At 65.9% G+C, this 12,411-nt stretch overlaps 3 protein-coding genes across 4 annotated transcripts; 1 reads left to right on the forward strand and 2 right to left on the reverse strand.

Moving 5' to 3' along the window:
* Positions 1–2,735: 2,735 nt before the first annotated feature.
* S100A14 (S100 calcium binding protein A14) lies at positions 2,736–6,285 on the reverse strand. 2 transcript variants are annotated; one of them, XM_063357109.1, is made up of 4 exons: positions 5,522–6,285; positions 5,129–5,237; positions 3,682–3,828; positions 2,736–3,587 (listed from the first exon to the last, which is right to left on the reverse strand). In XM_063357109.1, exons 2-4 carry the CDS (start codon positions 5,159–5,161, stop codon positions 3,468–3,470), a joined length of 300 nt encoding a protein of 99 aa, XP_063213179.1. In that variant the 5' UTR covers positions 5,162–5,237; positions 5,522–6,285; the 3' UTR covers positions 2,736–3,467. The 2 variants fall into 2 exon arrangements, with proteins under 2 accessions (XP_063213179.1, XP_063213178.1); XM_063357108.1 differs by having other exon boundaries at positions 5,129–6,285.
* On the reverse strand, positions 6,285–7,345 carry S100A13 (S100 calcium binding protein A13). The gene is made up of 3 exons (XM_063357107.1): positions 7,142–7,345; positions 6,594–6,776; positions 6,285–6,419 (listed from the first exon to the last, which is right to left on the reverse strand). Exons 2-3 carry the CDS (start codon positions 6,744–6,746, stop codon positions 6,285–6,287), a joined length of 288 nt encoding a protein of 95 aa, XP_063213177.1. The 5' UTR covers positions 6,747–6,776; positions 7,142–7,345.
* A 2,220-nt stretch (positions 7,346–9,565) lies between these two features.
* On the forward strand, positions 9,566–12,357 carry S100A1 (S100 calcium binding protein A1). The gene is made up of 3 exons (XM_063357176.1): positions 9,566–9,719; positions 11,789–11,937; positions 12,063–12,357. The coding sequence occupies exons 2-3, from the start codon at positions 11,797–11,799 to the stop codon at positions 12,204–12,206; spliced, it is 285 nt and encodes a 94-aa protein (XP_063213246.1). The 5' UTR covers positions 9,566–9,719; positions 11,789–11,796; the 3' UTR covers positions 12,207–12,357.
* Positions 12,358–12,411: the final 54 nt, after the last annotated feature.

Here is a 12,411-nt window from a genome sequence, read left to right on the forward strand (position 1 = left end):
GGGGACCACCCCAAAGAGACCCCACTGCCTGGAAGGGTCTGCTCCCAGGGTTTGCAAACCCACCGCCACCCAGCCGGGCACCAGCCAGAAGCCCGGCTCCTCCATCCCATGGCGTGTCCCCACCAGCCACCCTTCCTCCAAACCACCCCACACACCCACCGAAGACCCTCGGTTATGGGGGGCATCATTTATTTGAACTAAACCCACTTGTTTTCAGGGGCGAAAAGGGCTGGTGCGTGTCTCTGGGGCCCTGGAAGCACAAGCCCCGGCTCCAAGCAGTGCCGTACCCAGCTCAGCCATCTCTAGATGCACTGGGACAGATAAGGCTCTTCTCGGATGGTAGCTGTGCTGGTAAAGTCACATCCGTAATTAATTTTCCCAGCAAATTGTACCCCTGTATGTCTAGCAGAGCCGTGGCGCAGCGATTTGATGCCAAGATTAGATACGGGCATTATTGGGAGCTGCATATTTCGGGATGCAAAGTAGGAGGTGATACATTACAGGTAGGAGCCACCTGCTCAGAGGACCTTTGGGACTCCCATCCCGGAAAAAAAATGCCATGTGTCATCCCGGCTCTCCACCGGCTTCTTCCTAATCTCGGTTGGGAGGAAGCAAACCCATTCTCGGCCGAGATGCGCCGATGTCGTTGATGCAACATCCCAGGAGGGTGGGAATCCCTCCCCGACCCTGCAGGCAAACAGCTCACCTCTGAATCACGGGCTTTCATTACCCTCCTGTGCCTGGCAGATGTCACAACCGCATCCAGGCCCTTATTTTTACAAGGCATCCAGGGCGTGTGCGTGTGCTCGGAGCAGCCACGTCCCATCCAAACCCATCACAAGACACTTCCCAGCCATTTTGATCACCCCGATGGGGTTGGTCTCCCCCCGGATTCCCACCAGCTCCAGGTCTGAAGGGTCGGGAGCATTTTGGCTTCTCGTGGACAAGCTCTGCCCCACGGGACCCTTTGGTGGAGGGGATGCTGAGCCCTGGCTTTTTGGGGGTCTTTGGTGACCACTGTGATGGGTGCCCTGGGGCCACCTCTCCTTCACGCAGTGGCCACCTCGCCATGGACAAATCCATATTTTGGCGTTTCCATCAGCGTGGTGCCGTGTCCCCGCGCTCGGCACTCGCTGACTCACCAAGGGGCACCCACCGCCCCGTCATGGGCTGAGCTGTTCCTGCCACCTCCGAGGGCTTTCCAGTTACAACAGATACTTACGGAGGGTGGCTCAGGAGGATGGAATTGCCGCCCTCCCGACAGCGCACCGTCACGCCGGGGAGCCGGTCACCAAACCAGAAAGAGGAGCCAGGAGTCCCCACTCCCACGGCACATTCCCAGCCCCGGCGCTGGGACGAGGATCCGGGAGCCCTGGCTCCCCTTTCCTCCCCTCCATCACCCCAACCATTTGACACATTTCCTGCCTCTAATTAAATGCACGCCACACCTTTCTGCTTAATTTCCATGTATTTATTTCCAAGGCAGGAACAATAAATAGTCATTCTCGTTGTGAAATCCACCCCAAGGTGAGAGGAGACGGAGGGTGGCCTGTGGCCGAGCCGCGGTGTCGGTGCTGCCGCCGCGGCAGGGAGGACCCGCCGCCCCAGCCCAGTTTCATCATATTTCTCGGGGGTTTGGTTTGGTTTGGTTTGGTTCGGTTCGGTTTGGTTCATCTATTTATTTATTGTTTTCCTCGCAAGGTGAGGCAGGTGCTGCTGAGGTGCCCACACCCTCTCCCTTTTTGGGGTGCCCATCGCGCCTCCAGGGCTGCCCACAGGCTCCCCCGGGACACAGAGCCCGGATGGCAGAAAACAGTTGGGACAACCAGGCTCCGCGAGTGCCCTGCACCCTCTCAAGCCCATTTCTTCATTCTCTGTGCGCTCGGTGCCTGAGCTAATTGTTCCATCCCAGCGAGCCACCGCTTTGTGGCACTTACAGTTTCCCAATTTGCTGTAATTAGACAGAAATCCCCCGCTCACCTGGCACAGGTGGGACCTCGCTGCTGCCCTCGCGGTTCCCGGGGCTTTCTGAGACTGAGATTTCGGGGTCTCCCCTGCGCTCCCTCCAGCCCAGAGCGGGGCCGCATGGCACCACAGAGCCCTCGGGGTGCCTGCTCCGGAGACACAGCCCCGGCTCTGCTTGTGGGGTCCCCTCAGTAGGGACCACCGAGCACAAGCCACCCCTGCAATGGGCATGAGGGCAGCCCCGTGAGCACCCTCAGTGCCCGCGCACACCTGTGGTGACACACACACCCGCAGCACCATGGCCATCACAGTGCCCGCGCACACTCACGGCACCGTGCATGCCCGCAGCATCCCTTGCACATCTGCAGCATCCCCTGCGTGCCCACAACAGCATCCCTCACACACCTGCAGCATCCCTTGCACATCTGCAGCGTCCCTTGAACATCTGCAGCATCCCTTGCACCCCCACAGCATCTCTTGCATGCCCACAACAGCATCCCTCGCATGCCCGCAGCGCCCCTCGCACACCCACCACATCCCTTGCACCCTGGTGCTCTGCGCTGGGGCGAGCGGGACCACACCACCCAGCGATGCTCAGAGCCCCCATCGCTGCAGCCCTGTCCCCCCCGGCCCCACTCCTTTCCCTCTCCCACCAAGGACAAATGAGGTCACCCCATCCCGGCTGGGTTTAGTTTTCCTTTTTCCAGTGTTTTCCTTTATTAATTTATACAAAAATGGTTGCAAGTGATGCAAGCCAATTACAACCCGCCACCGTCCCAGCCCCGAGCCCAGCCGCCAGCTGGGGGCCAGCATCCCTGGCGAGGGGGCAGGCGGGGGAGCACTGTGCAGGCAGCACACCCCGGCACAGCACCCCAAAAACCCGGGCAGGCGCGGGGCACCACGGTTCCCGCACCGGGGGAAGTGCAGGGAATACACCCAGGCCACGCACAGGGACGTCAGTGCTGGAGCCTGGGATGTCCCTGAAGGTGCTCGGAGCACAAGGCAGGACTGTGACAAAGGGGCTCCCATCGGGTGGCAAGGCGTAGGGTCGGGGGACAAGCCCGCACATCCAAGGGCTTTGGGGGGAAAGGAGCCGAGTCCCTCTGGCTGCGATGCTCCGGGGCTGGGGGACCTGCAACTGGAGGGTTTTGGGCACCGGAGGTGGGACAACCCCGGGGGTAAAGGCTCTGGAGCGAAGGACGGAGAAAGGTGGCTCCGGAGCCAGGGCCAGGAACCCCCTTGCCACCTCCCTCCCGCCGCGGCGCGGGCCGGAGCTGGGGGTGGGAAGGGAGGTTTCCTGATGGGAAGGAGAGCTGGGAGAGGGCAGGGACGGAGCCGGGCAGGGGGATCCCCCCGCCCCGGCCAGGGACACGGGGAGGAGATGAGCCCCGGCGGGAGCAACGCTGCGTTTTCCCAGGCGCATCCCGCCAGGACCAGCAGCCTCTCGCGCTTCTCGGTGCAGAGCCTGAGGCCTCGGGCGCCTTCCCGTCCCCCGCCACCCTCTACTTCCTCCGGCAGCCCTTGGCCGCGTCCCCCATCATGTCCCAGTACTCTCCGAACTCCAGCTTGGCCTCGTCAGGGTTGCCCATGCATTCGATCTTCTCTTCCAGCGGCCCAACGCACTGCAGAGGGGGCAGAAAAAGCATGGGGGTGATGGGGCTGTGGGGTCCCACGGGCAGCCCGTGCCCACCCTGTCTCCCCCTGCCCACCCCTCACCTTTCCCAGGTGGGGCAGCTTCTGCACCACCAGCTCCTGCATCTCGTTGGGCGTCAGGTACTCCTTCTGCCCCTTCACCGCGTAGCAGTGGAACTGGTTGATGACAGTCTCGATGGCCCGTTCCACGTCAGTGAGCTCCTGGCAGTCCTGCGCGGCAGGAGGAGAGAGGGTGAGCACCGGTGGGACACCTCCCCGGAGGGACAGGACACCCCTCAGAGGGACGGGACACCCCCCAGAGGGACAGGACACCCCCCAGAGGGACAGGACAAGCCCCTGAATAGACAGGCCACCCCCCGAGAAGACGCACCAGTGCTCTCTGCAGATGTTCAGCCCCTCCGCAATGACGTGATAAACCCCCTTATCAACGTGAGACCTCTCCCTACAGATGTGAGACCCCACCATACAGATGTGAGACCCCCTCTACAGATGTGAGACCCCACCACACAGGCGTGAGACCCCTCTACAGATGCAAGAACCCTCCGCCCAGCCGTTGCATCCCTCCATAGATGCTCTGCCTGGTTCGGCACCCCCCAGAGCTGTCATCCCCCTCCGTCTCGACGCGACAACCCCTCCCCGCAGGCATGTCACCCCCCCTGTCACTGCTTGCCCGGGCTTCTCCCTGCCCGGGGCCAGAGGGGCTTAGCCACCCTGGCGTCTCCAGGCGCTACACCCACGGCGCACGGGGGCCGCCGCGGCCGTCCGGACTGGTTCTTCCTCTCCTTTGCACAAGTGGCGGATGGCGGCATGAGTCAGTGCCCAGGACAACTCAAGCGCCTGCCGGGATGGGGCTGGGCAGCAGCAGGAGCCCTTCTCCCCCCGCCATCAGGGCGCAGACCCCTTCCCCGGCAAGGTGGGGGGCAGAGACCGGCCTGACCCACGCGCCCGGCCGCTGGCGCTAATTAGCCGAGGCTGCGTTTGAAGGGAAACGGTGATTCACTCAGCATCTGCGGTTTCCCCACGAAACACCGTGAAACCACAACAGGCGATGCCCATTAGGAAGAACCCAGCCATCTTCGGAGCCTCAGCCCCGCGCCCTGGCTCAGCCAGCCGGGGCCAAATCCTCCGTGGGTGCAAAGGGACGCAGGGTGGGCATCCCCTGTTTGAAAGCCGAGGAAAACAGGAGACTTTCTGCCGTTGGGCATCCTTGGAGAGGTTGCGAGGAGCGAGCGCAGCTCCCAAAGGTGAGTCCAGGGGAGCCGGAGAAAGCCGCCTGGTTCCCCGAGCTTTCAAGTGGCTCCAAGTCTGCGCCAAACCCTGAAATATCCCCCCAGCTCCTCGGCTGGAGCCTGGCTCCAGGATGGGGCTGGCCCGGCCGTGCTGCTCTGAGTCACCCCGCGCCCAGGGCTCTGCTCCCAGGGGTGGGACGGCGCGGGGTGCCCCCTGCGCCCTGCGCCCCCGCTGAGGGGGGGGTCCCAGCCCTCCCGGTGCCACGGCGTCGCTCATGGACCTTGCGCTTCTTGCGGCAGTTGCACTGGCCCATGCTGCTCCTCGCGGGGTCCGGAGGTCCTCGGTGGCAGCGGCGGCGGGGTTGTCCTCTGCGATGAGGTCTGGGGGAGCTGGTGGGGGAAGAAAGCCAAGCTCAGGTCTCGGATTGTGGTGGTGGGGGAGTTTCCCCTCCTTTAGAGCCAGGACCGAGTGCAGGGCGAGGAAGGAGCCCCGGGATGCGGTGAGCTGCTGGGACACGTCCCGGCGGCAGGAACATCCCTGCCCCAGCGGCAAGTCGTGGCAAAGCCGAGCGTGGGAGCAAAAAGTGGAGGGGGGGGTGATGTGGAGGGGTGGCGGGACCCCTGGGCACGGCCCCCCCCCCACCCCATCCCGTGGTGGCGGATGGGCCACTTACCTGCTCCACGGGCTCTCCTGGGTCTGGGCGGGCTGCGGCGCACCGGGGTTTTATACGGCGGGGAGGTGTGAGTGGGAGCTCCCCGCGCGCCGCCAGCTGCGGTGTGGTGCAAGGGCGTCTCATTCCGGAGCCTGGCCCAGGGCCAGCGTGGGGCCAGGGAAACGCCTCCTTCCCGGCCACAGGGATGGCTCCATCATCTGAGCCCAGCACGGCACAGCCGCCCGGCACCGCGTGGGAACAGCCAAATCGGGCACCGAGCACCCACCAGCTCTGGGATGTGTTGCCCTGCGGTGGGGATTCCACCTTTTCTCAGAGGTGCTGGGATTTGGGAGCTGAACGCTGGGAATGGGAGCTCAGTTAGGGTCGCTGAGCCGGGGACACGCTGTGCCAGCAGACGCATGACCCCCCCTACATGTCACCCAAGTCCCCAGAGAGGATGGGCGTTGATGGCCCAGTGGTGGTGGCCACCACGGCATCGCTGCCGGAGACGCTCCGAGCCCCACCCCGCTGCCAGCCACATCCCTGACACCCATCAGGGCCACACAGCCCAGCAGGAAGCCAGAGCGGGCACAAGGGCAATTTGGGAATGGCCCCGTCCATCCCAGGTTTCCCCGAGCTCCGAGCCACGAGCAGATCCAGGCGGCGGAGGAGATGGACACCCCAAATCGGGACTTCCCCCCCAGCTAAGGACAGGAGCGATGCTCAGGCTCAGGGAAACCTCTTTTATTAGCTCGGCATCGGCCAAGTCTCCCCCCGACCCCCATCACTTCTTCCCCGCTTTCTCCCGCCGCACGGCCTTCGCCAGCTCCCCGATGAGCCGCCAGTACTCCCCGAACTTCAGCTCCTCGTCGTTGTTGACGTCCAGCTCGCTCATCTTCTCCTCCAGGGAGGGGACATCCTGCGGGGGGGACAGAGAGGGGGGCTCAGCCACATCCCGGACCCCAGCGAGCGGGATGGGGATGGCGGGGCGGGAGGGGGAGCTGCTGCTCACTCCCGTTTGCAAATCCCCGGGTACCGGGAGCAGCCCCCCAAGATCAGGGGGACACCGCTGCCCCACATGCGCTCGCCTCACCTTCATCAGGTTGGGCAGCTGGAGCTGGACCAGCTCCTTGAACTCGCCAGCCGTCAGCGTGCCCTTCTTGCCCTCCTTCCCCACGTAGGTGAAGAAGACGGTGACGATCTTCTCGATGGCTGTCTCCAGCTCAGTCAGCTCGCCCGTGGCCATGGGGCCAGGGTACGGCAGTGGCCCCGGGGGCTGCAGGGAGAGGAACCGAGAGAGGGTGGGAGGCGGAGGGACGTCCCAGCGAGGCGATTCCGGGAAAAGGGACGTCTCCCCTTCCCCAGCCTGGGGCGCAGTGAGTCTGCAGGGTCTCAGCTCAGCGCTGGGGGTTGCCCCTCGGCTCCCTGGAGACCCAGGGCTTCAGCCGGGGGGGGGCAGAGCCTTTTGGTGATGCCGCTGCCATTCGGCAACAAATGGCAGCCAGGATGGGGGTGGGAGGGGACATCAGGAAAGGGATGGGGGCATGGTGGGGGTCCCCCAGCGCTGCTCTCATCCTGCGAGCGCCGGAGAGCGGGTGGCCATGGTGGGGCCAGGGCTGCAGGCAGCAATCCCCTACTTACCCCCCTCGCCAGCGGGCAGAGAGCTGCAGGCGGGTCGCGTTCCCCCCCCCCCGGGGAGGTTTTATACCCTGCGCCGCAGGAGGGGAGAGCGCAGCGCTTTGTCCCCCAATGCCACGGTGTTGGGTTTCCTGCTGTAACCGGACGGACGCACAGGCAGACACCGCCCGAGCCGTCCCTCCGTCCTCCCGTCCTCCTCCTCTCCTCCCTCCCCATGCGGGCAACGGACCAAATCCAGCACTCGAACCTTCCCCAGCCTCCGCGGGGATGCCACGGTGGGGAGCAGGATGGGACCACGGGGCCACGGGAGGACGGAGCGGGTTTGCTCCAGCACCCGCCGGGACTGAGCATCCCGCGGGGCTCGAGCATCCCCCGCAGCTTTCTGAGCGTGCGGGGCAGGTCTCACCCCCAAACGCATCCCTGCAGGGACAGGGTGGCACTACAGACGGGGACACGCGCCCCGCGCGCGTCCTGCCATGCCCCGGCGTGGTGGCTCGTCCCGGCCTGCCATCCAGTGGCTCTTGCGGACCCGGGGCCGGGCTCGACCCGCAGCAAGTGAGAGTTGTGAGTCAGCCGCCTGCTGACATCATCCCTATTAATAGTGGGCTTTGTGAAAATTAATTAATCCAAATTAATTAGGGGGTTGGTACTGCCCGAGCCTTCCCCTTTAATCATGGTGTATTTATAACATGGCAGCCCTGGCGGGTTTCCACCCGGGAGATGGAGCAGCTCTGTACCGTGCCATGGCACCGCCATTCCCACGGGACCCCCCCCGAGCCACATCCCTCGCCCTGGCACCCCGCCTCGGCCCCATCAACCCCCGGCGGGAGGCAGGGGGGACGCGGGGGCGGTGTGGGATGGGGGTGACATAGGGGACCATCTCTCCTCAGCGCAGGTTGCCAGCCACCCCATCCCTGCACGCCACAGGGGGCCGTGTCCTGGTGTCCCCACAGCCGTGTGACACTGAGCACGATGGCGAGCAGCCCCCCCCCAAGACAACACATGGGAGTGGGTTCCCAGGGACCCCATGGAAACGTCCCCACTGGCAGTGTTTTGGGGACCCGGTACAGTGACACCATCACCAGCCCAGTTTCTGCTGAGCCCTGACGCACGCACTCCACCTCTCCACGGGAACGGGGAGGCTCCGGCCGGCACCGGGCAGCCTGGTCCCCACCCGGCACCCGTCACACCAGCTCACGGGGGAGGAATTGGCTTCCTGCAGCCCCATCCGGCCCGTCCCCCTTGCCGGGGTGACGAGGGGGACAGGGATGGGACTTCCGTCGAGCCCCACGTCAGGGGCCGGAGACGGTCTCTTGGGAAAGCGCTGGGGCTGAGTCAGGCTCGGCAGGGACAGGGACAGGTTTGGGGTGAATCACCGTCCCCGAGAGCCAGGCGGGCCCGTGACTCGCCGCCCCTGGAATTCGGGGTGCCGGGATGGGGCGAGGAGGCAGCAGCGGCCCCGCAACAGGATCTGGCCAAATCACAGGTGACAGGAGAAATGGCATCTCCCGGCCGAGCCCGGGATCCCCGCTCGGGGCTGTCCCCACGGGCAGGGAGGGGTGACCCAGCCCTGGGGACCCCGGTGCCGCCGGGAGGTGGCAGAGCACGGCAGGACACCATGTGCCGGGGCAAGAGCTCAGGGCGGGGGTGCAGCTGCATCCCGGGGGGTCGGCATCTTGCCTTGTCCTGGTCCCCGTGTTGTCCCCAACCTGCATTGGCTCCACCAGGGACAGTCACTGAGTGCCCGGCAGTGGTCCGTGCACGCCACCGCAACTACTGGGGCTCGTTGGAGGGGAGTGCGATTATTTGAGGCTGTAAAACTGTGCACCCGGTGCCATCGCGATGTCCCCAGCCCTGGCACAGCTGCTGCCTGGCAGCTCCCAAGGATGGAAAAGCCTCTTCCATCCTCCCGTGATGGGATGGAGAGACAAGATCGGCCCAGCCCCGGCACCAGCAACTGGAGCAACTGGTTTAGCTGGGTCAAAGTGGAGCACAGGGAGTCGCAGCGGCTGAAACCTGTTCCAAGATGTGTGTAAACCTCCTGGCATGTCCCTCTCTGCTCCCGGTTTGGTAAGAGCTTGTCCTGGGGATGTGCCAGCACGGACACGCTGGGCATTGCTCTCCCCACGGCCGGCAACCAAAGGGCTGTGGCACCCGGGGCCACCTCCCCCAGCACCCACACAGTGTCCCGCCAGCGGTGGGGGTCTGCCCTTGGGCACCCAGCTCCATATGGTCCCACCACTCCGGAACCGCCTGGCCAAATCCCCAGGTCCGGGGAGGTCTGGGGTTTAATGGGAGGGGGGCAGAGCCCCTCTGAGGGCAGCTGGAGCCCTTGGGGGGGTTGGACACACCGGTGCCCGGGGCATGGCGGTCCCGGCTCCATGCCCGCTGCGGGGACCAGGGTCGGGTTATTTTTAAGCGGCAATGCCTGTTCCCGTCACGGGCAGCTGCTGCCCAACTGGGCAGGCGACGCAGCCAAGTGGGCCAGGCTTCCCCAGAAGGGACGGCCGGACCCCGCTCCGCCACCGAGCCGTGCTGGGGACAGGGGCACAGGGGCTTCGCCGCCACCGGCTGCAGCAGAGTGAGTGCCACGGGGGTCCCTCCCCACTTCCCCCCTGTCCCCAGGCTCCAGATCTGGCCCCTCCTGGAGCTCTGCAGCCCCAGGGCCCCCTCCCTGCCCCACACCAAAAATGAGAGCTGTGTCCTGCTGGGAAGCAGCTCCTCAGGTTCCAGTCGGGACCCCCACTTCCATCCAGGACCCCCACATCCGCCTGGGACCTCGACCTCTATCTAGGACCCCCACCTCTGCCTGGCACCCCCGCTTCCATCCGGGACCCCCACCTCCACCCAGGAACACCACTTCCACCCAGGACTCCAACCCCTGCCTGGGACCCCCACTTCCACCCAGGACGCCAACCCCTCTCTGGGACCCCCACTTCTATCCAGGACCCCCACCTCCACCCAGGGACCCTCTTTGCAGCCACTTCAGCTGCCCCAGGCGCAGGACAGGGCCTGGACCTCCCAGACCCTGCACATCACCCCTAACCCTCCAGCCCCCCCCACGCCATTCCCCCCCCCAAGCAGAGGGCAGTGGCGGTGGGGTGGCCGCACGGGGTCCAGGGGTGGTTTTGGGGTCCCCAGGCCGGGGGGGGTGGGGGTGCCATGGAGCCATGGCATTTCCCAACCACGGGGACAGGAAGTGCGGGAGCTGGAAACGGCAGGAGCAGGATATAATTAGCCCCAAATTAGGACTGGAATCCGGGATAAAGAGCCCGGCACCACCCGGCTCTTGCGAAAAGCCACGACTCCGCACCGGCACCTCCCGGCAACCCCCCTGCAAGGGGAGGGGGGGTCTCAAAAAGGGGGGATGATGGTGTCCGCCTGAGTCTGGGGGCTCGGCACAGCTCCGGTTCCCCCAGGGGGCCCGCAGTGGGTTCGGCCCCACACCGCTGCCCCGGCTGCGCGGATGCGGGGCTGTAACGAGAGCCGCGGCGGGGCCGGGATTATCAGCACGGGCCATGCCAGCTCGGGGAATCTGGTTTCTTGGCCGAGCCCGTTGCTGGAGCAACCTCCAGGTCGGGATTGTGGGGCTTTTTTAATTTGACAAGAGGCCTTTCTGTGCGCGGGGAGCGGGCGGCCCCGGGGGGCCGGGTCTGAGTCACCCGATAGCCCCCACCAGCTCCCCCCGGCCCCGGCTGGCTCCCGTTGAGAGGCCCAGGACACTGGATAGCCGCGGCTTATCAGCCCCGGGGAGGAGGGCTGGGGACGGATCCGGCACGGCACCGCGGCGCTGACAGATGGGGGATGCCGGCGGGCGCCGAGCGGGTGACGCCACGGGGTCAGACCCCGGGCGCCGCTGTGCCATGGGGACCCACCACAGCCTCAAGCGGAGCCAGGGCCCACAGTGGGATCCCACCCAGGGCTGGCAAGTGGAGCCGGCCCCAGGGTGGCCCCGCTGCCCACCCCACACATCTCCGTACCCCCCAGCCTCCCGCTGCCCCACAGGGCCGTGGGGTGGCAAGACGTGACACCCGAGGTTTAGCACGCGAGGGACGTGGAGCCCCCCAAAGCGACTCTCGGCATGGCTGCCCACCCCTCCCTTGCCCACCACCGTCCCCTAAGCACCTGTGGGGCTGGAAACGCTCCTCCGTGTCACCCCAGGGCCGGTGTGGGGTGAGCAGGGTGCCGTGGGTCCCAGCTCCCCACATCCCGGCCCCTGCAAAGGCGGCGCGGGTGTCCCAGCGGTGCCAGCCAGGCTGTCCAGCCCCGGTATCGGATCCTCCCGGAGGGAGGGGGCTTGGAGCTTATTTAACGTCCCCGGCTGTCCCAGCCCGGCACTCTCGGAGCAGCGGGCGGGCGGCGCGGCGGGGAGCTCAGGTGAGCGCCAGTGCCATGGGTGCCATGGGTGCCCTGCACGGGGACAGGCAGCCGGGGTCCCCTCCCGCAGGAGCCCCCCATCCAGCCCTGGGGAGCAGTGGGGTGCCCCGTGGGGGTCTCTGCCCGGCGCCAAGAGTTCGGCGTGCAGGCCATGGCATGTGACACTCCCCAACAGGGGATGGGGCAGGGGGTGGCTGCGATTTGGGGGCTGCCCCATAGGGGCAAAGGGGCTGGCAGTTGCCCCCCCGTGACGCGCCGGGTCCCTCCCCACAGCCAGAGCCATGGCGTCGCAGCTGGAAGGGGCCATGGAGACGCTCATCAACGTCTTCCACCACTACTCGGGCAAAGAGGGGGACAAGTACAAGCTGAGCAAGAAGGAGCTGAAGGAGCTGCTGCAGAGCGAGCTGGGCTGCTTCCTGGAGGTAGGGGCCGGCCATGCCGGGGCGTGGGGGCCAGGGGTCCCCCCCTTTCCCTCCGTGCCCTGGGGCAGCAGCGTCCCAGTGGGCTGCCGAGCCCCAGGGTTCACCCTGTCACCCCCCCGACACAGACCCAGAAGGACACGGGTGCCGTGGAGAAGATCATGCAGGACCTGGATGAGAACGGCGATGGGGAGGTGGACTTCCAGGAGTACGTGGTCCTGGTGGCCGCCCTCACCGTGGCCTGCAACACCTTCTTCTGGGAGAACGCCTGACCCAGGCCGGTCCCCCCCTGCCGCAGCCAGCCACGGCGTCTCCAAAACGCAGAGCCCCCCGCCACCCCCCCAGCTCACCCTCTGCTCCCCAGCACTCCCAGGGGATCCCACTGGGATCCAGCTCCACAATAAAGGCACCGACCCAGCCAGAGGCATGCTGTCAGCTCTCTTATTTCCAGGGTCGGGGTCTCTGCCCTGTTCCCCG

The sequence above is a fragment of the Chroicocephalus ridibundus genome, chromosome 21 (assembly GCF_963924245.1).
Source record: "Chroicocephalus ridibundus chromosome 21, bChrRid1.1, whole genome shotgun sequence".
NCBI classification, from domain to species: domain Eukaryota; kingdom Metazoa; phylum Chordata; class Aves; order Charadriiformes; family Laridae; genus Chroicocephalus; species Chroicocephalus ridibundus.